The sequence below is a fragment of the Cynocephalus volans genome, chromosome 10 (assembly GCF_027409185.1).
Source record: "Cynocephalus volans isolate mCynVol1 chromosome 10, mCynVol1.pri, whole genome shotgun sequence".
Classification (NCBI taxonomy): domain Eukaryota; kingdom Metazoa; phylum Chordata; class Mammalia; order Dermoptera; family Cynocephalidae; genus Cynocephalus; species Cynocephalus volans.
Genome location: NC_084469.1, coordinates 110,066,826 through 110,093,544, shown reverse-complemented (window position 1 = coordinate 110,093,544; position 26,719 = coordinate 110,066,826). Strand labels below are relative to the sequence as shown.

General features: G+C 35.6%; 1 protein-coding gene across 1 annotated transcript in view; it reads left to right on the top strand.

The window, feature by feature from the left end:
• The window catches only part of LOC134387675 (ankyrin repeat domain-containing protein 26-like), a 47,752-nt gene extending 26,336 nt beyond the window's left edge, over positions 1 to 21,416 (top strand). The window contains exons 5-14 of the mRNA XM_063110072.1: positions 2,185 to 2,355; positions 3,724 to 3,757; positions 4,048 to 4,189; positions 10,304 to 10,514; positions 11,819 to 11,999; positions 12,570 to 12,710; positions 14,158 to 15,105; positions 16,533 to 16,679; positions 20,369 to 20,656; positions 21,195 to 21,416. Of these exons, the coding sequence (XP_062966142.1) occupies positions 2,185 to 2,355; positions 3,724 to 3,757; positions 4,048 to 4,189; positions 10,304 to 10,514; positions 11,819 to 11,999; positions 12,570 to 12,710; positions 14,158 to 15,105; positions 16,533 to 16,679; positions 20,369 to 20,656; positions 21,195 to 21,416 (2,485 nt within the window). The remainder of the gene's footprint in view (positions 1 to 2,184; positions 2,356 to 3,723; positions 3,758 to 4,047; positions 4,190 to 10,303; positions 10,515 to 11,818; positions 12,000 to 12,569; positions 12,711 to 14,157; positions 15,106 to 16,532; positions 16,680 to 20,368; positions 20,657 to 21,194) is intronic.
• Positions 21,417 to 26,719: the final 5,303 nt, after the last annotated feature.

The window sequence follows — 26,719 nt, the reverse complement described above, 5'->3', positions numbered from 1 at the left end:
TAAAATCCACTTTCTCAGCAAGACCTTTTCTGGCCTTTCTAAGATTTCCACCCCCACCCCCACCCCTACAACACATGCAAATGTTCTCTCCTGCTTCTGCTTTTCTCCCCTCACATACTGTGTGTCTTACCTCCCTGTGGTGTTTGTTGTTATTGTGTGCTCACTTCTCTCAGGAGTAGGGTTTCCATTGTTACTGCTGTGTCCTCGGTACCTAGAAAAAGGCCTCGCATAGAAGCAGCTACTCAGTAAGTGTTTATTAGACAAGTGAATGGAGTTTACCCCTGGGTGTGTTGTTTTGAACACTAGACTTGATCTGACTTAAACAAAAGTTTGACATTAGTCCGTTCTGACCGTTCTGTATCTAGCAATTCCATGCATTGTTTAGATTCCTGTGGTTCTTTCTAATAAGCTATATTCTCTATATTAATGCTTTTCCATTTCAGGTGAAAGGCCTGATATTGGGGTTACTCACTTTATTCTTTTACTGGTATTGATGATAGTTTTAGTTGTGATAAAATGATCAAAGGAATTGCCAACTTCATTTACTTTTATTAAGAAAAATAAAATATAAGGTTGGTAAATTAATGAACTTAAAACATTGTTGCCAAAGCATTATGAGCCTTCAATATCTGATTGAAAACGACAGAATTTCTTGCTTTTTATAGTAAGAGACAGCTATGGTGGTCAGGCACTGGCTCTTCTGACAGCAGCTTGCTGATCTCGTATGGGGTTTGGGGCAGAGCGGAGTAGAAGGATCGGCACTTGCAGAGGCATAAGTGGGTTCACATCATCCGTAGCAACACGGTCATCAGAGTGAGTGAGACTGTTGCTTGATTGGTTGGCACCGGGAGGCTTGCCTATTATAGTGAGTTTGTTTCTGATTGGCTATCTTATAGAAAGATGAGGCTGACACTGGTTGGTTGATGAGTGAGGCCAGTGGTCACTGATTGATTGGATAGATTTAAAACTGGTCCTGGTTGGCTATTTGTTACCATGGCTACAGGGCAGTTCTTTCCTAAGTCTGTGGCAACTTTGAGTTTTTTGTTTAAAAGTTGCCTCCCATCAACTGTGTTCAAAATGAAAAATATTTTTGTATTCTAGACTTGTTGATGTACTTTTTGAAGATTGGGTCAAGAGAAAATGTTCACTAATTGCTTGCTTGCAGGAAAACCTCCCCTTTTTTAGGTGCTTAGTCTTAACTAGAAGAGTTATGTACATAACTTTGTTTTAGTAAGTAATTGCTGGTTTTGTTTTTGTTTCTGATACTTTTGGGAGCTTATGCTCAAATCCTAACATAATAATCTCCAGTGGGAAATTTCGGTCTCTTTGTAAATTTTTGTAGGTATATGATAATGATATTTTATGTTTGTGTTTATTCGATAAAAAAGTAATTACAATTTTCTATTGGTAAATCCAACTTTTTATGTTAGGATTAGATACTAGGCTAAAATTGTACTAAAGTTACCAAATCATTTTATTTCCAAACAAAATCATAACTAATCAGAATAATGCTGTTTTTGAAAAATATATAGTTGGAGATGGATATTTTGAAAGTAAGATGCTTCCCTGATTTCTTCTTTCGTGTGTTATGTGCCTCATGCTATTTTTAAAACTTCATTTAAATTAAACATTATTTAGAAACAAAACCAAAAATGTAGCACGCTTCTAGTTATTACTAGTTTTACTCCTTGTTATTACTCCGTGTTATAGTCATTGCTTTTAGGCAGATAGCTCATTTGTTAGTGCAGCATTCAAGTTTAGTGGAGCATTCATCTCTCAATATTTACTTCTGTGTATTTTACTCTTTCCCTCTCAAGTTCCTAGGAAACACCTTGAGTCCATGTGCCTTGTTCCATTCTATTCTCTATGTAGAATGGTTTTCTCTTGCTTTTGTGTGTGGTAAACTCCTCTTTTATATTTTATCTTTTCTGTAAAGCCATTGTTATCCTCACATAACTTTATGTGTATCTCATATATCACATTGTATCATAATTATATATTTGCCTATTTTTTGAAGCAGGGACTATACATTTCCTATAAGTAGTTGGTATTTCATGACTGTTTTGTGAATTAATAAATGAATTAAGATGGCAAAGAGTTGGAATTTTACCGAAAAGATGTTTTTTATTCTTGGTCAGTAGAATTATTAGAAAACTTTGGCTTTTTTATGGAATTTTTTAAAAGTAGAAGTCCTGCCTTGCATATGATGGAAGGAAAGAAAAATGAAAATGAAAAATGGACCTCAAAAGAATCTGTGATTACACCAACATTTGAGAAGGCTGATTCACTAACTGGTGGTCCACTACAAGTGAATGTTAACAGCTGTTTAGGTAAAATAGATCAGGACGATGGAAGGTAAAGTCTATACATTATTTATTTTTCTGTGAAGGAATGTTAACAGTGTTCACTATTTTTGTAAATAAGCCAGGATATTGTAATCTGTAGGCCAAAGCAAGAGAATACTCAGCTTTATCACTGCTGGTGAAAGGTTGGTTAAGATGAAGATAAGTGACTTTAAGAAGGAGCAGTTCCAATAAATGGTCACTGTGGATGCCTGACTGTATTGGATAAGTGTAGACAGCTCATTAGTGAAAGTTTACTGTGAAAGGCAATAGAGGAAGAGTTGATAAGTGAAGAATAATGTGGGGATCAAGGGAGTTTTCTTTTAATTTTAAAAGGGAAGTTTTAGAGTATGTTTGTATGTCATTAGAAATGATCTAGTACAGAAAGACATGTTTATTAAATTTAATTTTGTTTGCATTTCTAAGTACTAGAAAGCTTGAGGAATTTTCTTTTAAGTATGTATAGTAAACTAATTGTCCTTAGACCTACTATTCATATACAGTTTATGATAAGAGGTCGTTGATTCATAACTGGTTCAGAAATGGAATATTCTAATGTAATTGAACATGCACATGGTAACCTAGTAGTTAAACTATCATACATAGATTATTAAAATTATGAAATAAGAAAGATATAAATAGTCCCTACTGAGTAGAATTTAATCCTTTCTTGATGACTGTGTATTATTACAGTACCTTTGACAGGATCATCATGAATAGCCGTGATTTTGTGCGGTACTCTAAAATATCAAGTGTACTAACTTAGCCATTGTTTAGATTCTGGGGAAAATGGGAGGATTTTATTTATATACAATAGAAAGATAAACTATTGTCAATTACAGATTATTACTGTTGGATTATAAAGTTCTAAAGTAGGCTCATGTTTCTCTGTACCAACAGTGTCATTGACATGCATTGTGTGTCCAAGAAGTTTTTGCTGAGTGCATGAATACACAGTTGAATAGATAAATTCCTTAAGTAATGTTTCCAAATAAGATTTAGTGGCAGTAAAAGCTTGTTTTTATTGAAAATGACAATAATGGAAAAAATAAAAAAATTAGAAAACCTGGCATTTTTCTTTCTGTCAAATAATGCAAGTAACATTATGTGTTTCCTTTTGTTTTGACTGAGAGAAGCTGGATCTAGATTTAATTTTTTGTCATGGTATTATTAGTAGTTTTTTTTCTTTGTCCTTTAATGTTACTCTTTCTATTTTAGTTTAATCCTCTCTGTAGAAAATAAGTGTTTTTTACATTAACTGTTAACTTTGTAAATGGGAGAAATAAATTAAAGTAGCCGAGATTTTGTATATAAATCAATGCTTTTAGAAATTTTTTGTATTTCACTGTTTATGCCTGAAAGTAATTGTGTGTTTTTTTAGGCCTGCAAAGAAAACATCGAAGGAAAAGAACAAGGTATCATAAAAAATAAATTATTAAAAGAATTTTTTTTGTTGAAAAAATATTATAAAAGGTAAAGTGGGAAAATAGAGAATTTTTTGTTGTAAAGACATTACTTTGAAAAAGCGATTAAGAAACTGTAGCCATTGATGGAGGTATTTTTTTTTTTTTGACACAAATCAGTTCTTTTAAAAAGTACTTGTGTTTTGCTCATATACAAAGCTAGATAATTACTGCTTCCATACATTTAGTATGTGCTCTAAATGTTTTGAGGACATTTTGAAGTAGTATCATTTATTTTACAGGTCAAAAAACAAACAAATTCTGTAGATGACCTTGATAAATTAACCCATTCATCTGAAACAGCCTCCGAGCACCGTGAGTTGCCTTACTCTGACTCCAAGAAGTCTAAGTTGGTAATCAAACAACTTGGAATGGATTGCAAAGGTAGGATGACTGGATAAATATAAGGCCTTGTAATGTACACTGCAGTAATCTATACACTTAGCACTGTACCATAGAGCACTGATGTGCCATAGTGCTGTTCATCTCAGAAATATGCTCTATATTAAAATAGAATGAGAACTATTGTATATTGTACACTATATACAACTATTGTATATTGTCAACCACAGCACTGTGATCATTCCCACTGTACCTTTGTCAGTGTGAGTGGCTCTCCCACTCTTACTGTGGATTTTGCTTCTCTCCAATGCCTTTACCCAAGGTCAGGTTACCATTTTCTCCCACCTGGAATACTGCTGTAACCTTAGAACTGTTTCCTGTGCTACCCTACCTCCTGCAACGAGGGTCTGCTCTGCAACCATAATTATAAGTTCCCTAAAATTCACAGTTTATCATACCTCCTTGCTTCAAACTGAGCTGTCACTTCTCATTGCTATAAGGTTGAAGATCTCCATCCTCTAGCTTTATCCTGCATCACATTTTAACCTTCTTTTTCTGTGTCCCTGTCATTGTCTTAGATGTTTGTTCCTGCAGTAGAGCTTTTTGTTTTCAGTAGCTTCAGAGAGGTAGATATAAGATAAACTGCACATACATAAAGTGTACAATTTGGTAAGTTTCGACATATGTATAGACACGAGAAACCATCACCATTATTAAGATAGTAAACATTCTATCATCCACAAAAGTCTCCTCATGTTCCTTATTAAGAAATGGCCAAATTGTTTTCCAAAGTATTTGTTGCATTTTCCATTCTCATCAGCAGTGTATGAAAGCTCCAATTCCTCTATCTTCACAAACACTTAGTATTGTTAGGGGTTTTTTTGTTTTTTGTTTTTTGTTTTAATTTTAGTCTAACGGGTGTGTATTGTGACTATCACTATGGTTTTAATGTGCATTACCCTAATGACTAATCATGTTGAACATCTTTTCTTATGTTTGTCATCTGTATTTCTTCTTTGATGAACTGTCTTTGTCAGTCTTTGCCATTTTATAAATTAGGTTGTTTGGTTTTTTATTTGTTGAGTTTTAAGAATTCTGTTTATGTTCTGGATACCATTCCTTTATCAGCTAGACTTTTTGCAAAGATTTTTTCCAGTTTCTGGCTTGACCTTTTATTCTCTTAATCATATCTTTTGAAGAGCAGAAGTTTTTAGTCTTGATGAAGTCCAATTTACCTGCTCATTAAATTATAGATTGTGCTTTTTGTGTCATGTCTAAGAAGGTTTTGCCTAGCATAAGGTCACAATATTTTTCTCCTATGCTTTCTTCCCCAATTTTTATAGCTCTAGGCTTACATTTAGATCTATGACCCATTTTTAGTTCATTTTTGTATCGTGTGTGAGGTATGGATTCAAGTTCATTTTTTAGATATGAATATTTAATTATTTCAGCACCATGTGTTGGAAAGTCTTTCCTTTCTCCACTGCATTTATTGCCATTGTGCCTCTGTCACAAATAAGTTGGCCGTCTATGCAAGTGTCTATTTCTGGACTCTCTATTGTGTTCCAGTGATCAGTTAGGCATTCTTTGTTCAGTATCGTGCCATTTTGATTATTACAGGTTTATAATAGTTTCTTGAAATCAAAACTCCAGTTTTGTCCCTTTTGGTGATTCAGTTTTTCACCACTGCATATGTTAGCTGTAGGTTTATTATGTATGCTCTTTATTACGTTGAAGCTGTTTCCTTGTATTCCTGGGATGCTGAGAGTGTTTTCCTCAGGAATGAATGTTGGATTTTGCCAAATGCCTGTGTCTACTGAGGTGATCATATGGTTCTCCTCTTTTAGTTTGTTAATGTGGTGAATAACATTAATTGATTTTTTGCATATTAACCCAATCCTGAGTTCCTGAGATAAACCCCATTTAGTCATGATATATCATTCTTTTCATACTTTGTTGGACCCAGTTTGCTAAAGTTTTGTTCTGAATTTCTTTAAAGATTTTTTTTGTTTTTCTAGAGCAGTTTTGGGTTCAATGCAAAATTGAGAGGAAGGTACAGAGATTTCCAGTATAACTCATGCCCCTACACATGCATAGACCCTGCTCCATTGTCAGTATCCCTCACCAGAGTGACACAATTGTTACAATTGATGAACCACCGTTAATACATCATCACGTGAAGTCCATAGTTTTCATTAGGGTTCACTCTTGCTATTGTATATTCTATGGGTTTGGACAAAGGTATAATGACAGGTATTCATCATTATAGTGTCACATGTGGTATGCCCTAAAAATCCTCTGTTGCTCCATCTATTCCCCCCTACTCTTCTCTCCCCAACTACTGGCAACCACTGATCTTTTTTTTACCATTGCCATAGTTTTGCCTCTTCCAGAATATCATGTTGTTGGAATCGTACAGTATGTAGCCTTTTCGGATTGGCTTCTTGCACTCGGTAATATGCATTTAAGGTTCCTTCGTGTCTTTTCATGGCATGATAGCTCATTTCTTTTTAGTGTTGAATAATGTTTCATTGTATGGATGTGCCATGGTTTATTTATCCATGCATTTATTGGAGGATATTTTGGTTGCTTCAAAATTGGTGGTTCTCCATGCTCATGCAAGTTTTCTTTATTGTAATATGTTTGTTTGGTGTTGGTTCAGCCTAATGCTAGCATTATAGAATGAGTTGGAGTGTATTCCTTCTCTTTATTTTTTTTGGAAGAGCTTGTGTAGAAATGTCTTATTTTCTCCTAAAATGTTTGATAGAACTCAGCACTGCAGCTATCTCAGTTTTCTTCGTGGGAATGTTTTTAACTACAACTTTGTTTTCTTGTATAAGAATAGGGCTATTCAGGTTATCTATTCCTTCTTGATTGTGCTTTAGTCATTTCTGTCTTTGAAGGAATTTGTCCATTTTATCTAAGTTTTTATGTTTATTCACAGAAAGCTTATAGTTTTACTTATTATTCTTTTAACACCTGTAGAATTCATGGTAATATCACATTATACATTTCCAATACTTGTAATTTCTACCTTTTTTTCTCCTTATCAGCCTGGCTAAATAGAAGTTTATCAATTTGATTAATTTCTTCTAAGTGTTTGGTTTCATTGATTTTCCCTGTCAGTTTTCTATTTTTGGTTTCATTGATTTATTTTTTGCTGTTGTCATAGTTCATTCAGACTGCTATAATGAAATACCATAGACTGGGCAGCTTATAACCAACAGAGATTTATTTCTCAGTTATGGATGGGGAAGTCCAAAATGAAGGCATCAACAGATTTGTTATCTGGTGAGGTCCTGCCTCCTTGTTCATTGATGGCCTTCTTTTCCCTATGTCCCCAGATGGTAGAAGGATTGAATGAACCCTCTGGAGTCTCTTTGAGAAGCCCATTTCTGAGGGTTCCACCTTCGTGACCTAATCATTTCCCAAAGTCCCCACCTCCTAATATCATCAACTCTGTGATTAGATTTTAGCATGTGAACTTCAGGGAGACACAGACATTCAGAACATAGTGGAAGTTTATTTCCTTTCTTCTACCCTCTCTGAGTTTAACTTGCTTTCTTTTTTTCTAGTTTTTAAAGGTGAAAGTGAAGGTCATTAATTAGAGACTCTTCTAATATAGACATTCATGCTAAAAATGTTTATTTATGTACTTCTGTAGCTGCATTCCTCAAATTCTGATATGTCGTATTGTCGTTTTCATTCAGTTCAAGATACTTTCTAATTTCTCTTTTCATCACCTCTTTGACCCAGAGTTATTTAAATGTGCACTGCTTATTTTCCAAATATTTGAGTATTTTCCAGAGGTACTTGGGGCATTGATTTCTTATCTGATTTCTTTGTGGTCAGGGAACATACTTTGCATGACTTAAATCCTTTTGACTTAAAGCTTTTATTAAGATTTATGGTATGGCCTAGAATGGTGCCTATTTCGGTAATATTGTATGGATACTTGGGAAAAATGGTATTGTTCAAGTCTGCTGTATTTATGCTGATTTCCTGCCTACTTCTTCCATCACTTATTGAGTATGGGGTATTGAAATGTCACACTAGTGATTCTGTCTTTCTTTTTGCAGTTTGATCAATTTTTGCCTTAATAGTTTTGGAGCTGTTAAGTTCATAAATATTTAGGATTGTTATGACTTGTTGATTAATTGAACTTGGTATCACTAAAAAATGGCTTGTTTATTGCTGGTAACATTTTTCTGCTATGAAATCTTCTTTGACATTAGTATAGCCACTCCTGTTGAGCCTTCTTTTGTCAAGTGCTAGCACAGCATATCTTTTTCATCCTTTCAACCAGTTTGTCTTTACATTTAAAGTACTTTTCTTATAGGTAGCATATAGTTAGTTGGGTCTTGCTTTTTTATCTAGTCTGACAATCTGTCTTTTATTAAAGTTTTTAGACCATTTTCTTTAAATGTGATTATTGATATATTTAGGTTTGTCTGTCATCATTCTGTTTGATTTTTTAGTTTCTGCTCTTCTTTGTTCCCCTTTTCTTCTTTTTCTGCTTTTTATATTAATCAAATAATTTTTATGATGCAGTTCTGTCTCTCTTTTGGCTTATTAGCTATAACCGTTTATTTTGCTATCTTAATGGTTGCTTTAGGATATAGTATATGATTTTGACATCACTATCCACCTTTAAGTAACATTATACCACATCATATATGGTGTAAGAAAATTACAACACTATATTTTCATATTTTCTCTGCAAGCTATATCTTTCCTGTGGGATTGTAGTTTTCATTAAGTGTAAAAAGTTTTTGGCCATTCTTTCTTCGATTTTTTTTTTTTTTTTTTTCTGTTTCTCTTCCTGCTTCTTTGGGGACTTATTAATTAGCTGCTTGAAGTTTTCTCACTGACGCCTCAAATTGATGAATTTTTTCTTTTGTGATTTCTAATCTGTATTCATTCTGATGCATCCAGTATAGTTTTCATCTCTGACAGTGTAAATTACATCTCTATAAGTGCAGCTTGTTTATTTAAAAAATATTTTTTATGCCTCTACTTAACTTCTTGAGTCTTATTTTGGGATACAGTTGAGTTACTTGTAAGTGACTTGATTCTTTCTGGTGTTGATTTTGTGATGTGTTAGTTGCATCAGGACAGTGCTCAGCCTAGAGCTAATTTCTCACTACTGTCCTGTGAATTTTGAGTTTTTCTAGCTTGTCTTATGGGAATAGACACTCTTCCTGGCACTGCATGGACACTATAGGAATGATTATCTCTAATCTTTTTAGATAATTTTTTAATCAGTCTCGGGTGGATTTCTTGCACTATTCATTACTCTGCCAAGTACCCAAGGTGGGCTTTCTGCAAATCCCCAGGGTTGTTTCTCTGTACAGGTCTCCTCTCTCAAGTGTTCTGTCCTGTGATTTCTAACTGCCTTGGTTTTTCCACACTCTCACCTTCATCACCTCAACTCAGGAAGTCTGGTAGACTCTGCCTCAGTGCTTTGGTCCTTTCTTTCTGTTTCATGGCCTGGAAAGTCTGTCAAGGCAGGAAGTGAGGATGTTCATAAGGCTTACTCCATTTTTTCATGTCTGTTGGGGATTGTTGTCTTCATTGCCTGAACTCCACTATCTCAAAAATTGTTTAATGTCTTTTGGAAGACAGCTAAGCTAACCACTATACCAACAATGCTGTTTAATACACTTTGTCTCTTTAGTTTGGGGTTATTTTAGATAGGAAGTAGATCAGTATCTGTTACTTCATCTTGGCTGGAAGCACCCTGTGATGGAGCTTCAGCATGCAGCGTAGACTGGCTGGACTGCTCTTCACCCCCTTTGCTTACCTGCTTCCTGCTCATCCTTTCTCAGTGCAGCCATCACTTCCTCAGGAAATCTGCCCTGGGCCCAGTGCCCATTAAGTTCTCTTATGTGATTATAGATCTCCGTTTGTTTACAGCTTCTCTTTGAAGCATAATTGCCGTTCTATTTGTCTTTTTTCTCCACTAGACTTGAAGCTAAACAAGAGCATGAGCCTTGTCTGTTTTATCTGCAGAGCTTAGTGTAATGTCTTCCACATTGTGGGCACTCAATAAATATTTTTTCAGTGTATGAATGAGTGAATGTGAAAATGCACACTCTTTTATGTACAAAAAGTACTCATAGATTTTATTTCTATAATGTTTTCTCCCTGGTACAGATTCTATGAGCCTACTGAAAATGCAGGATGCAGTTTTTTCAGATGAAAGAGCAATAGAACTTAAAAATAATGATTGTGAACTAAGAAGAAAAGTTAAAAAAATTGAAAATAAAATTAGTGGACTACAAAAGGGACTATCAGAAAAAAAAGAAATGAAGCGACAATTACAGCATGAAAAAGTGCAATGGGAAGAAGAACACTGCGATTTGAGGTGTGAAATCCTACTTTTCAAGAATTGTTTGAACTTATTTACTTTATATAAGATATACAGGAGATGTCTTATAATTGCTGTTTTACATTTGGGGATTTAGGAGAAAACTTGTTCGTCTTGTGGCATGTAAAATTCTTAGAAATAATATAACAAGTTCTTAATTATGAATACTTCTAATAATTAAATGAATATTCTTTCAAGTTATTGTAATGGTCATATGGAAGTACATCTTATACAAATCTCTTTATTTAACAAATTGAATATTGGATTTCTTATACTATAATTAATGCTGAAAGGAACATCTCAGATATAAATCACTTTATACATATTTACTTTGCCTAAATTTTTTAATGCAGACTTATTTGGTTAAAGAACAGGAAATTTTTAAAAAGTTCTTTGATCAATATTTCTAAATTATTCTCAAGAAAATTTGTTAATTTATAATTCCACCAACACAGTATTAAATGGCCATTTTTGTCAACCTAGATAATGTCTTAGGAAATTTGTATAATTTTATTCTTAACCTGAATAGAATAGAAAGTAAAGTGGAAAGTGATTACTGATTATTTTATTCAACATCTCTCTCTCATACCTTGATAAAATTAACTCAGAGTTCTGTGTTGAAAGCACATATTACTGCCTATTGTACAATTCAATATTAGATTCTGGCCTGTTTCAAAAAGGATTTTTAAATTGTTTGTGAAATACATAATAATCAACAAGAAAAGTTGAAAGTGTTCCAAAAAAGAAACATATAAAGTGTGGTGTAACAGACTCATTAGCCTAGTCTTGGATTAAAATAATCTGCACATATATGTTGTGGGAAAGATATCTGAGATTCTCTCTTACACTGTAAGTGATTTTTAGGAATATCTGTAATATTTCAAGAAGATGAAATTTTATTTCTAATGAATTTATAAACTTCTTTATAAACTTCTTTTTAATTAGTTAACTCTCAATTATCTGTTCTGAGGAGTAATTATGACTAATTATATGTGAGAAAAAGTTAGTTTTCAACTCATAACTTCACCGAATGATTTCAAAAATAATTTTTCATAATATTTCCCAAAGTTATTAATAACAGAAATTTACCAATTGACAGCATGTTCGTTCATCACTCCCTTTTAAGTATATCTGTCCTTTGGAAGATATTAAAGTGAGACTTTAAATATGTGAGAACTAGAAAGGAAAAATATTCAAAAACATAGAAATTTTGTAAGGATAATAACCCAACATATGAAGAGCCAGATCTCAAAATGAAGTCATTTTCAGACAAAGTTTAAGATGAGTATGTTTAACTGCAGATTTCCCATAAAACAAGAAAAAGAAAAGAGAAGAGATACTGACATGCCACGTGACAAACTTAGAGAGCCGTTACAAAGAACAGAAGAGCTGTGCAGTGAAGACGCTGCAGTGAGACGACTCGAAGTGACTCTGAGGACAGGAGATGCGGAACTGAGGGCTGCCAGAGACAATGTGGATGAGGTAAATTAATCTGTGATAAAAATTTTTATTTTTAATTTTGTTTCCTCAATATTATAACATTTGTTTATTTTGATATATATTACTTAAGTTTAAAATAAACCAAAAATATTATCTTATCCTAAAAATGGTCTGTGACTATTTATTGTAAATTATTTATTGTAAAATTATGTGCTATTATAAATCTTGGCATCTAAAAGATGCTCAGTATTTGTTTTCTGAATGAAATAATGAAAAGTAAGTTGAGTTCAATCACTAACATAAATGCTAATTTAGGCATTTTTATGTTAAAATACGTATTTTAACTAACTAAATAACTAGCTAAATAACTAGTTTATTTAACTTTATTTCACAATACTCTGCTTTTTTTTGAGCACTGTTTTTACTCTCACAAATTTAGGTGTCATTTATGCCATTAAAATTTGAGTAACCCATGTGAGGTAAAAGTCCTTGTGCTTTCATAGGCTGTTTCCTTTCAACAGTTTTTTTAAAAAAGGTTCTGCTCTTAATTAGGCTTTTAGAATTTTTTCCCCCATGGTATGAGACCAAAAACTTACTGAAGTGTACCTCCAGCTTGTAGAAGAGCAAAGTGACATCCAGAGGCAACTTTCTCAAGAACAGAATGCCGGAGTCTTACAAGATGGGATTCCGACCAGGCACCTGTGCGAAATACAAGAGGAGCTAGAAATGGCCGAAAAGAAAAGGAATGATGAGGTATTTTCTTCAGTAGTTTTCAAATATATGTGTGTGTGTGTGTGTGTTTGTATGTATATGTATTTAAAACCAATTACATGCATCATGGAAAGTTTAGAGGAGTTTTAAATCATATATGCACATATATATTCTGGGGGCGGGGGTGGGGTTGGCCTTTTTGGCTCATTGGAGAAAGTAGTGTTCTTAAGTGAACTCCACTTGTCTGCCACAGTCAAGTAGTGACATTCGCAGTGGCCTTATCCAAAAGAGAGGCTCTTAATAATTTCCAAAGAAACTGATAATCCTTTCATGCCTGAAAACCCTTGCTACTAACGGGAGATGTTCTAATTTGGGGCAGCCATTTCATCCTCCTGATATATTAATGAAGAGGTTAGTTTATTACTTGCACTCGTAGGGAAGAGGAAAAGTACAGTCAGTGCAGAGATCACATTTTGGATGTGATTCTCCCCATTATTGAGAAGAGTAACAGTTTGCTCCAAGTGGTATCCTGTTTCAGGACAAAGAGCTTTTGGAAACAATGATATATACCATTATATATACTTCATGATAACTTACTGATACGTTTTTGGTTCCTAGGAAGATAAGATAGTCCGATATATTTTCCCTTATTTCACGTGGATGACTATTTCGAACATTATGAAGAGAAAACAAAACTTATTGCGTCAGCAAATAATCTGGTTTTCTAAGAAGAACTCTATAAATGGTACCTTACTTACCATTAGAGTTTTGAAATCCATGACCTCTTCTGTATTTATTTGTTTACACTGTGGAAGTAGCTGCGGCTTGGTGGAAGCACAAGTAGAGTCAGACGCCCTGGGGAAAACCCTGTAGCTCGCTTACATTGTGAGCTTCTCCTTCTCAGCATTGAGATAACTAAATGTTTTCATTGGTGTATGTAGAAGTGCTGAGTACAATGCCCAGATTTGTCACTTATCAATAAATGTGATTCTAATGACTGGCTGTAGGAGGGTATTCCAAATGTCATGGAAAAAGAGCATTGAAAGATAATATGAATCTTTCCATGAACTTTTTGAAGTACCCTCATGTATATATTTGCATCTGGGTGTGTGTGAGTGTGTGTGTATCTGCCTAGATATTAGAGTGTAAATCCTAATTTTTAATGTGGTCAAATCAATTAATCTTTTATGTCTTGCGTTTGTTATAATTCAGAAAAAGGCTTTCTAATTCTGAGATTCTTGAAAATTCTCTCATGGGTTCTTTTTTACTTCCAAGGCTTCATTATCTTCAGTTAAAGTTTTGAACTTTTGGGATTTTATGCTTCTATAAATAAGTTTTGAGGTTTGGATCCATCTTTTCTTCCAGTTGGTCATCCACTTATTGCAACCCTTTCATCCTATAAATGTACAGGTTGTTTTTTAATTTCAAGGAAAATCGTGATATGTCATTTTATTTGGTGCTAGCTGAAAGTCTTCTTTGTTTTACTCAGGTTTCTGATAGTCATCAAAAAGATCTGTTGCATAAAAATCACATGTTGCAGGATGAACTTGCCATGCTAAGACTGGAAAGAGACAGAATAAAAAATCAATTTCAGGAGAAAGAAAAGAAATATTTCAAGGACATTGGAATTATACAAAGAAAGAATGAATACCTTCAAAAGATGATAAAATGGAATGAGGAAACATCCACAAAAGCAATATCCCAGTATAGTGGACAGCTTAATGTTCTGACAGCTGAGAATACAATGCTAAATTCTAAACTGGAAGATGAAAAACAAAACAATGAAAGACTGGAAACAGACATTGAATCATACCGTTCTAGACTGGCTGCTGCTATCCGAGATCGTGATCAAAGTCAGACATCTAGAAGGGAACGAGAACTTGCTTTCCAGAGAGCAAGTGATGAGAGGTTTCATATACAGGAAAAAATGAATTTTAAAATATCTGTCCTAAAAGATAAGAATGAATTTCTTTCTCGGCAAATTTCTAAAGCTGAAAGTAAAACTGATAGCCTAGAAATTGAGCTTCATCGCATAAGAGATGCTCTCAGAGAAAATGCTTTGGTCTTAGAAGGTATACAAAGAGACCTAAGCCAAATACAGTGTAAAATGAAGGAAATTGAACACTTGTATCAAAATGAACAAAGCAAAGTGAATAAATGCACTGGAAATCAGGAATCTGTAGAGGAGAGATTATCTCAACTACAACGTGAAAATTGTTTTCTTCGACAGCAACTGAATGAGGCTCGCAACAAAGCTGATCATGAAGCAAAGATAGTAATTAATTTCCAATGCCAATGTTGTGATACTGTAAGAACACTTCAAGTTCAGAGTGAAAAATCAAGTCTTATACTGGAAAAGAGAAGCGAGGAGTACATCAATGAATGTAATGATTTAGAAGAAAAACTACATCAGCATGAAAATGAGGAAAAAATAGAAGTAAGTATGAAGAAAGATATGTATTTTTCAGACTTGCTGAAACTAAATTCAAAGTTATATTTGATCATGGCTAAATGTTGAACCTAACTGAATGTAAAAAATAATAGATTATAAATGTATTTGCTGTATTGGCTTAGAAACATTTCTTGTTTCCAGCAAATAAAAGTTAGACCTGAGAGATGCTTTACTTTGAGTAAAGATATTGTGTCACCTATAAAATGTTGTGAGATTAAGTTACAAACTGCTAATAGATATAGACATATTAGTAATGAAATCTTAACCTGCTCAAAATAATTTTAATGTCTTTGAGTTGTCATATTTTAACACCACGATGAAGCAGATAAATAGAAATGCCTCTACCTAAAATGAGTATTTGGAAATGAATATTCAACTGAGTGGGTTACCTTGACTGTTCATTCCAGATTTCCCAGATGAACTGAAGTGTAGATACTGTATGTCATACTACTTTTCCTTCAGTAGCTTTTGATATATGTTTAGTTGGTATAATTTTATTTTTATCATGTCAATTTGACTTAAATCTGGAAATATTATAGTCTCAAATTTTGTATTCTTAGGACCTCTAAATTCTTTAAGGGTATCTACTTTTCATTAAATCATAACTTGGGACCAGTGTGGTGAATTTTAGCAAAACCGTGTTTGATTTCTTCCTCCCACTGGTATTTATAATTTACTTTGAACATTTTTAGAAAGAATTTGCTCATTGTTTTCATTTCAATTACTATCATATTCAATTGCTATCATTTGGATATAACTTTGTCCAGTACAAAGATAATTGCAGCTATCTGTGATGTATTATTTTTTGGCATTGGATCCCCATTTTCAGACAACTGAGGGGTTGTGGGATTCATGTGTAGCAGGAATAGAGTGAGTAGGGGGGAGAGTCGTAGGAGCTGAGGTCAGGGAAGGAGGGAGGGGCCAGGTTCTTAAAAATCATAGGAATTTCACTTGTATTCTGAGATAAAAATCTATTGGTAGGGTTTGAACATAGGATTGAATATGTGAGGAACTCTGAAGTTGATTTGAGCCTCTAATAAAAAAGAGGGCCAATGTTCCACATTGTAAAATTTACCATCACCAGAGTCCCACCCACATAGCCATTTCTTTTTGAGATGGTCAGTGCTTCGTGACCTCTTCAGTAGGTCATGAAGTATTGCAGATTCATTGGGGTTGAAATGCAGAGCGGGCTGAACCTGTTGTCTAAGTAACATAACACTGATCAGGCAGAAGACAGCACCTTCTGTGTCCTTAACTGAATTCAGTAATAAACAGGAATGTGTACACATGAGGAATAGAGAGTGCACTGGTGTATGTGGTGATATTTTTCCAAGTTTACATGTTAGAGTTAAAATATTGTTACCATTATTTGATAATAAGGAGATTTATGAAATCAGTGACAGAAATATCAGGTAGCTGTAAGACCAGTTCAGCACAAAATGGCTGATACCCTAAAAAAACCTATGTCGGAGGCTTCCCTGGAGGTTACATCATGTTATCACATTAATTCAGAAAATGAGACACAAGATTTAAAGAAAGTATGTCAAATCCGAAGTCAGGTACATAAGAAGTTTAACATGCCAACACTTATAGTTGGTTTAATAATATAAAGTGTTTTAGGATACAGAGGACAGCTTTCTTTTTATTTTCATTATAATTAATGTTATAACAATTTTTTTATCTTTATCCCATCCTTATTTCTTAAAGTCTGACTTACATTCTTACCATTTTTAAAATAATTACACAGATTTTAAAAAATATTTAAGCTTAAGAAAACAGAATTATGCATCATGCCTCAGAAAACTTGAAAAACTTTTTTTCTGTTACACTGTATTTTTCAGGGATGTCTTTATTGCTGTGGTGAGGCAAAACAAACTAAATCAGAGTATGATGTATAATGGAATGTTCTAGAAAATTGTCATTTCTTATCCTCACTTTTGTGAATGAAGAAGTTCTGTACGTAATTTCATGGATTTCAGGAAAACTTATACAGAAAGGCCATTAACACTTTTCTCAAAAATGATAACATTTGGGCTGAGCCCGTGGCGCACTCGGGAGAGTGCGGCGCTGGGAGCGCAGCGACACTCCCGCCGCGGGTTCGGATCCTACATAGGAATGGCCAGTGCACTCACTGGCTGAGTGCCGGTCACGAAAAAGACAAAAAAAAAAACCAAAAAAAAGTGATAACGTTTTAGGTTAATTTCCACACTATTTGAAAAGTTAGGCATTACTTTTATTTTCCATTCATTTTAGACATATTGTAAAATTAAAGAAATATTCACATCGTGTATAATATGTATATCCAAAATAGAGAATTAAGACAACTTTCTTGAGATGTATTTCATGTGCTGTACAGTTCACCCACTTAAAGTGTGCCATTCAGTGTCTCTTGTATATTCAGAGGTGTATAACCCACACCACAACATCACCCTGATAGGAAACCCTGCGCTGGACCACCTAGGCTTTCCTTACGGTCTGAGCTTCCTCTGAGCATGGGGGCTGGGCTGCAAGGGCAAGCAGTCTAAGATCGAGAGCCTTTTCTACCCTAGTGTCAGAGGTCACAAGGCATCACTTTGACCACATTCTATTCATTAGAGACAACTCACTAAAGTTGGCCCATACTCTACCTTTTTTATGGGATGAATATCAAAGAGAGTATGGATGTGTTTTAAAATGAGCACAATCTACCCTCTGGCCACAATTGTTTTAAAAAAGATATTTCTCCCACTTGAAAAATACACTCATTCCTACTCAATATCCCCTACAATGTTCATCATCGGGCTCAGGCTTGAAGTGCAAGATCATACCATCTTTATCAGGTCCACATGGGGATGAGGTACCTGGATTTTGGTTTCTACGGTATAGCCCCTTGAGTACAGTTCCTCTGAATATCAACTTAAGGACTGAAGGGACACATTGTCTACCATCCACATACTCACCATTCTGCTAAACTGTGAAAGACTCTCCCATTCAACAGTGGGGAAACGTGAGGCCCACAGGAGACACTGGCCTATAGCAATTCTGAAACCCACCCTGATGCATTCTGCCACTTGGTCTTGAACATGGGATTGATTCTCTATGGCTCTTGGCCAGACACTCCGGGTGCTTTGTTCTACCATTTTCATTGGAAATGGACTGTGTTTGCACCTGAGCAGTTTTCTCAGCCTGCTTCCTCCTTGTTGACTGAAGGTCCAAAAAGCCTCTCCATTTTTACTGTTTTGGTCTCTTTTACTCCAAGCTAACAAGCAGTGTTTTTGCTACTTCAATTCTCTTAAAAACTATGAGCCTCCTGTGAATTTTATGGGGGTTCATGCCAGTAGAAAAGCCACTGTCACAAATCTTTTTGAGATAAACTCTTCACCTTGGACTTCCTGTGAAGCAGTAAAAGGACAATAATGCCTATAAGATTCTCACACCCTTAAGATCCTTCAGGGAATTTGAGGCACCCATCACCAGCTTTTGGAGGACTTAACAAAGGGTTTTACAGTCATGGTCTTGGCTTCAACTATAGACCGTGTTTTCTTGGCAGCACAATGGATTTGATCTTCTCCCAGCAGACACTTATTTTAGCATTATTTGGCAATTTGACACGTGGAGAGGCTGCACATGACAAACATATTGGAACCCAGTAAGTCCTGGTTTCTTTATATTTAAGAGTCTTTATTTAGCTTCTCTCACATCAGTTTTACTTTTGGCCTCTTTGTAGTAACAGTTGCTTTCTTCCTGGCCTCAGTTTCATTTTCTTCACTGGCATTGAAACCCTTCTAGTCAGCCTCTTCCAGGGCCATCAGGCTCCCACAAACAGTCCTTTTGAAGCCCGTTTGGTTTTCATTCTTACTGTTCTCTAGGTCTTTTCAGCTTCCACCAGCTCCTGGTCTAGAGGCCTCCTACATGTTTCATTTGTGTTTTGGCCGGGGTGGGGGTTGTTTTTTTGGTTTTTTAATGGCAGTGTGCCATTTTTATTATTAGTATCTGTGCCAGTTGTTTATTGCTGACAATATACTACCTCCAAATTCAGTGGCTCCGAACAATATTTGTATTATTCAGAAGCCTGCGGTTTAGGCTAGGCTTAGTGGGGTCATTTTATTTCTTGTCTACTTGGCATCAGCTGGGGTAACTTGAAGCTGGTGAATAGAATCTTCCAGTGGCTTCTTTGTTCACAGTTGTTTATTGGCAGTTCAAGCTTACTTTTGGCTGGGACTTAAGCTGTGGGCAGTTAGCTGCAGCACCTACCTGAGGGTTCATCTTGTGGCCTGGGCTTCTTCACAGTATGGTGGCTGGATACTAAGGTGAGCTTCCATAGAGAGGGATAGTCATGGGGACACTGTCACATTCTCTAATTTTGCCATAGAAGTCCCACAGCAGTTATACAATATTATGTTCACTAGAAACCAATTACTAAGGTCACACTAAGCACATATTCAGGAGAGGAAATTTCATGGTAGAAATGTCAAAGATTTTATGAACATGCTTTAAAACCACGAGTCTACTGACCTTTTCTTAATTATTACATTTAAAGGAACATAGTTCTTGCTAACTCAGTACCACTGAAATTCCAGCAAGTTATTGTTGTATTTACATGCTCCCTTATTTTGTGGCAAGAGGCAAAGGATTACAATATGGAGCTAATTGAATTAAAGCATTTTTATTCCAAAAATGTGTGGATCATGTCCCAAAATAGTATACTAAGAGATATGCTTGCTACTTAACCCTCAGAGTTATTATGTAATCCTTTGAATACCGTTCAAATGAGCATAAAACACTTGGAGTTCAGAAAATGGCTTTGGTATTAGAACTTATATTTACAAGTTTTATTAATTAGAGTCTCATTTTCAAAGTCTCATTCCGGGAATTATTTTTTGACTCAGGCCTAAATAACTTGATATAATGTCCCTAAAACTTCTTTAGTAGTTACGGAGGGTAAAAATGGGGAGTAGGGATAAAAGACTTTCTACTAAGGTGATTTAGAATCATTTTACGGAGGAAATACATGAAATAATCACAGAAAAATAAAAGTGTATAATCAAGTGCAAATGGGTGGACAATTCGATGAGATTGAGGAATATGTTTGCCCGGCTTGGTTCTTGATTTTCTGAGTAATTCAAGGTCCACATTCTAGGAATCTATTTACAGTATAGAGAACATTTCATTGCAAGTGACTTTATTTCAAAAATTGTTATTGGGTTTGAGTTAGACTGTCCTCAGCCTACTTCCTTTATTACCAAACCATATTATTTCATTCCTGCAGGTTGATGATCTTAGAGCACAACTGGAAGCTACATCCTCAGAATGTCTACGTCTGGATGAAAAGAGTCAATTTCAACAGGAGTTACTATCTATGAAAGCAGGACTAAAGAAATGGGAAGAACTAGAGAAGGAGAAAAAGAAGTTGGAACAAGAAGTAGTAAACCTCATAAGCCATATGGAAATGAACATGGTAGAACGTAGTGAAGTGGAGCAGTATGAACGGGAGCTTAAAGAAAGAGCAAGACAGGAGATATTAAAAAAATTAGAAGAAGTCAATCTGTTTTTACAGGTTAGTTTAATTATCTGTAATGTGCCTTAATTCATTTCACTGCAAATAATACTTTGGATATATACACTGTATGTGTTTGCCCTACTTCCCTTATAGCTGTTAGTTTTATAGATTTCTAGGGGGGTGGCTTGTGTTTTTCTCTGTAAATAATTCAGTGTCCATCATTATTATGAAATTGATCTTGATTTTTAAGAACTGTTGCCCTAAAACTGACTTTTAGGAGGAAAATAAAACATTGTGATTTATAAATTACACTCTTGAATTATTCTTAAGTTACATTGTTCAACTTTTAAAATTGTAAGTTGATTCTATTATTCTTTGAATTATCAGGTTACATGAATTAACACAAGAATGGTTCATCTTCTTTTATAATTCAGATTTAATTAGGTTGAGATTGATGATAAATATTTTAAACTTTAGCTTCTTTCTCACATATTTAAAATTGCTCTCTGAATCACTGATTCACATATAAAAGAAACAAATACATAATGTTTATTCAGATTATCATTATCTTTCAAATGTATCCCATTCACTTTAGGAACAAGCAGCATCTCAGGAATACTTAGAAATGTTAAGAGAGGGTGATCAGGATTTAATAAAACATCAGATGGAACTCAGAATTAAAGATCTGGAATTTGAACTCTTCAAAATGAAAAATTCTCGAGATGATTCTCGTGAGACAGAATTGGTAAAATATAAGCAACTCTATAAAGAAGCACGAGAAGCCAGAATATCAGTGGCAAATAAATTATGCAAGTAAGTCAAAACATAAAATCAAAGACAAATTAAGCTCGTTAATTTGCCTCTAAAATGTAATTTTTACTGAGACAGATTCATGAAATTCCTGGAAAGAGAAAGACAATAGAATTTTGGCAAATGATGTTAATAAATTCCTTTTAAAAATGTTACTTTGGGCTGCCTGGTTAACTCAGTTGGTTAGAACACAGCCCAGTAACACCAAGGTCAAGGGTTCAGATCCCCATACTGGCCAGCCACCAAAATAAATAAATAAATAAATAAATAAATAAATAAATAATAACTAAAATGTTCAGAGGTTTCTGCCTCCTCTCCTTTTTTAAGTTTTACATAGCCGTATTTTTTTCCCTTAATATATTCTGAAATGCTAGCTTTTCAGCTAAGTATTTTTGAAGCTTTACAATTTAGATAGTGATATTGTTATGAAATTGCTTGTCATCATTCCCCTAAATAGAAATATTAATGTTTAACATTTTTTGTGTGGAAAATTACACTTTAAGTTCGAAGGGTCAAGCACTACTTACTCGCAGCACTTTCTGACCCTTGGGTAAATTAACTTTTGTAGATTGTGACCTTTGGTGTTACCACTAGAGGACACTTTAAGACAAAACTGTTCTTTACTGACTTCTTTTTTTCTCTGACCGGTAAGGGGATCCCATCCCAACCCTCTGCACGGTGTGGTCTGCACCACGCTCAGCCAGTGAGCACACCGGCCATCCCTGTATAGGATCCGAACCGTGGCCTCGGCGCTCCCAGCACCGCACTCTCCTGAGTGAGCCACGGGGTCGGCCCTTTACTGACTTTTCAGTCTACATAAAGGCATGCTTGTGAAACAGGGGAAGATGAACAGAGATGAAGGGAAGTAGAACTCACAAAGTGCCTAAAACTGACACCTTGGTCAGCCCGATGTGTTGTGTGGAAGACAGAAAAGGCAGGTCCCACCTCTATGCCTTGGTACCCATGTTAGGAGCTAATTTGCCTTTGCAGCTGTGTCAGTTCATGGTGATGGCCAGTCAGCTAGCTCATACTCCCCTAGAGCTTTTTCCTCTGAATCCTTCCTCAGTGCCAGATGCTTCATTTCTCCCAGGTAAGGGTTGAAATGTACAAGGGTGGTGAAAGCAAATGCTTGAAAATGTCTTCAAGGGATGTTTTTTAAATCTCTAAACTGGTTTACTATGAATACAAGTATTTCTAGCTCTTTTACTTTTGTGTTTTACTTGTATATATTTAAGGAGTACAACATGATGTTTTGGTATTTTTATACACAGTGAAATTTTTATTACAGTCAAGTAAATCTGAAACAGTTACCCTTAGAAATAAGTATTTCTAATGACATCCTTAATTATCTGCTAAGTAGAGCATTTTCTTACCTGGTAAACTGTATATCCTTGACAGCCCTTTCCGTTCCCAACTTTGTGTAAGTTACTTGTTCAGAGTCCCCCTAGAAATATGCATACTTTTTAAGAATGATTTTAAACATATAATTGTATAGAGTAGTTATGCTCTGGTAAGTTTTCAGTGTTAATACATTGTTAAACGGGAAGTTCCAGGCCGAGCCCGTGGCGCACTCGGGAGAGTGGGGTGCTGGGAGCGCAGCGACGCTCCCACCGCGGGTTCGGATCCTATATGAGAATGGCCGGTGCACTCACTGGCTGAGTGCCGGTCATGAAAAAGACAAAAAAAAAAAAAGTAGTTTAAAAATAAATAAATAAATAAATAAATAAATAAATAAATAAATAAACGGGAAGTTCCATTTACTATTATGGCAACTTTTTTAAGAGTGCAAATCATTTAGGAATCATTTAGGGAAAAATGAAATACTAAGCATTTGTCTATTCTAATCTTCACAGGGCTAAAGAGAGGCTAGCACTGTTCAGTACCCACTTCTTGTGGAGGAAGAGCAGCACAGATCTTTAGTCAGCACTCCTGCTGTTACTACAAGACCTCTCCTGGAGTCACCTAGTGTTGGAGTTACAAATCATCTTTTAGTAGTGCTCAACAGAAATTTTCCAAGAGAAAACTTGGTAATTCCTACCTCAAACCTATGACCTTCAAATAGCAGCTTGGAGAACCCCTTGGCCATTGTTAGTTGTATTATCTCTTTTCCTTTGGCTTTCAGATTTCTGATATAATTCTTGTTTTTAATTTGGTGAAATACTGAGGTGTTTAATAGACAGGTATACTAAGTTCATAATGACCTTTTAAAAAAAAGTCACAAGCTCATTTCTAAGAGATACCCATTTGTTAACTTTATTCAATAAATATAACTAAACTGGCATATTTTGTATTTTTTAAAAAGCTGCATTTAATTAGATTTTAGAAATTGAATATTATCGCCTAATAACTAAAGGTGTACTTTAAGATGCTTTGGCTTACTTTCTAATTGATTTTAGTTTGTCTGTGGTTCATAACACTTTAAAAGTTTTCCTACACCACCCCAAGTTTCCACCCCTAACCATAGGTGAATATTGTAATGGATCCATAACAACATTAAAACCGAGCCACATGCTGCATTGTTATGTAAGTGGTATATGTTGTCCATGCCCCTTCCTTCCTAACTATAATAGATGACATAATCATCATCCTAAAATCGACTGAAAAATGATGGGAACTAGTAAGATAGTTGAATTATGTGTGTTGACAGAAAAAAATACACAGAAATCAGAGACTTCCGTTAAGGTGGCAAACTAGAAGTGCCCAAGGTGTAATCCTCCCACCGAAGAAGATCGAAATGGGCCCACTGCTGCTGTAGTCACTGGAGCCATTGCCCAGTCTCAGAACCATCGCCCATCACAGAGCAGCTCTGCACAGAGCGGCAGTCCTGCAGGTGGCCCATCACTGCAGCCATGGACTCCACAGACACTAGGGAGGCAGCTGCAAGTGCAACCACCATTGCCAATACCACGAGTTAACTCTGCTGCCACCAAAGATGCTGCAGACACGAGGAAGGCAGTTGCAGCCACCGGTGCTGCTGCCACCCCCATGAGGTAACCCTGCTGCTGCCAAGAACACCACAGATGTGAGGGAGACAGCAGCAGCCACTGGAACCACTGCTGCCACCTCCAGGTAAACCCACTGTCACCAAGGACACCACACATGTGAGAGAGGTAGTTGCAGCCACAGGCACTGCTGCCACCCCCACAAGGTAACCTCGATGCTGCTGCAGACTGCAGACAGCAGGGAGGCAACTGCAGTTACCCACACTGCTGCCTTCAGTGCGAGGTAATCCCACACCCACAACAAGCAACAAAACTGAAGCAGTAATCAGCAGTTTCCCAACAAAGAAAAGCCCAGGACCAGATGGCTTTACTGCTGAGTTCTACCTAACTTATAAAGAGAAATTAATACCAATTGTCTTCAAACTATTCCAGAAAATTTTAACAGAGGTCATTCTCCCAAACTCATTCTATGAGGCTAGTATCACTCTGATACCAAAACCCGATAAAGATGCAACAAAAAAAGAAAACTATAGGCCAATATATTTGATGAACACAGACACAAAAATCCTCAATAAAATATTAGCAAATAGAATTAGCAATGCAACAAAAAAATTATACACCACAATCAAATGGGATTCATCATAGGGATGCAAGGATGGTACAACATACACAAGTCAATAAATGTGATACATCCCATCAACAAAACCAAGAACAAAAGCCATATGATTATCTCAATAGATGTAAAAAAGGCATTTGAAAATTCAACATTGCTTCACAGTAAAGACTCTCAGCAAATTACGCACAGAAGTAAAGTATATCCTAACACAATAAAAGCCATACATGACAAACCCACTACCAATATCACACTGAATGGGGAAAAGAAAGCTTTTCCCTTAAAAATGGGAACAAGGCAAGGATGCCCATTCTCACTACTCCTATTTAGCATAGTAATAAAAGTTCTAGCCAGAGCAATGAATCAAGAGAAAGAAATAAAGGGCATCCAGATTGGAAAAGATGAAGTCAAACTGTCCCTGTTTGCAGATGACATGATCCAAGTAGTAGACAAGCCTCAAGACTGTACAAAAAAACACTTAGAGTTGATAAACAATTTCAGCAACATGGCAGACAGGATACAAAATCAACATGCAAAAGTCAGTAGCATTTTTATTCTCTAATAACAAACTAGGAGAAAAGAAAATCAAGAAAACTAGCCCATTTACAATAGTCACCAAAATAAAATAAAATACCTAGAAATCAATATAACCAAACCAAGGAGGTGAAAGATCACTACAGTGAGACCTACAAATCACTCTAAAAAGAAATTAAAGAGGACACAAAAAGATGGAACAACAGAAACACATTTAAAAAAAAAATAATGCCCCATGACCAAGTGGGATTCATCCCAGAGATGTAAGGATGGATCAACATATTCAAATCAGTAAATGTGATAGAACACATCAACAAAACCAGGGACAAAAATCATGAGATTATCTCAATACAAGCAGAAAAACATTGGACAAAATTCAGCAGCTCTTCATGATGAAGACTCTTAGCAAACTATGTGTAGAAGGAAAGTATCTCAACACAGTAAAAGCCATATGTGACAAACCCATCACCAACATCATACTGAATGGGGAAAAGCTCAGTCTTTACCTTAGGAGCAGGAACAATACAAGAATGCCCACTCTTACCACCCCTATTTAGCATAGTATTGGAAGTACTAGCCAGAACAATCAGGCAAGAGAAAGAAATAAAGGGCATCCAGATTGGAAAAGATGAAGTCAAACTGTTCCTGTTTGCAGATGACATGATGATATATATACAAAAAACCTAATGATTCTACCAAAAAAATCTTAGAACTGATGAATCATTTCAGTAAATTTGCAGGATACAAAATTAACAAGCAAAAATCAGTAGTGTTTAAAATAATCACAAAAATAATGAAATACCTAGGATTCAATTTAACCAAGGAGATGTGAGATATCTACAATGAGAAATACAAATCCCTGTTGAGAGAAATTAAAGAGGATACAAAAAGATGGAATGGAAAAATTAACATCATGAAAATGTCCATACCAGCCAAAGTCATTGATGGAGTTTGGATGTGTTGTCCCCTCCAAAACTCATGTGGAAATTTGATCTCGAATATGGCAGTGTTGGAAACTGATTGAGTCATGGGGGCAGATCCCTCATGAACGGATTAATGCTCTCCCTGGGGGAGGGGTAGTGAGTGAGTTCTCACTCTATTAGTTCCCGTGAGAGCTGATTGTTTAAAGGACCCTGACACCTCCTCTCTCTCTCTCTCTTGCTTCTTCTCACCATTTGATCTGCTTGTACCTGCCAGCTGCCTGCCACTTTCCACCATGAG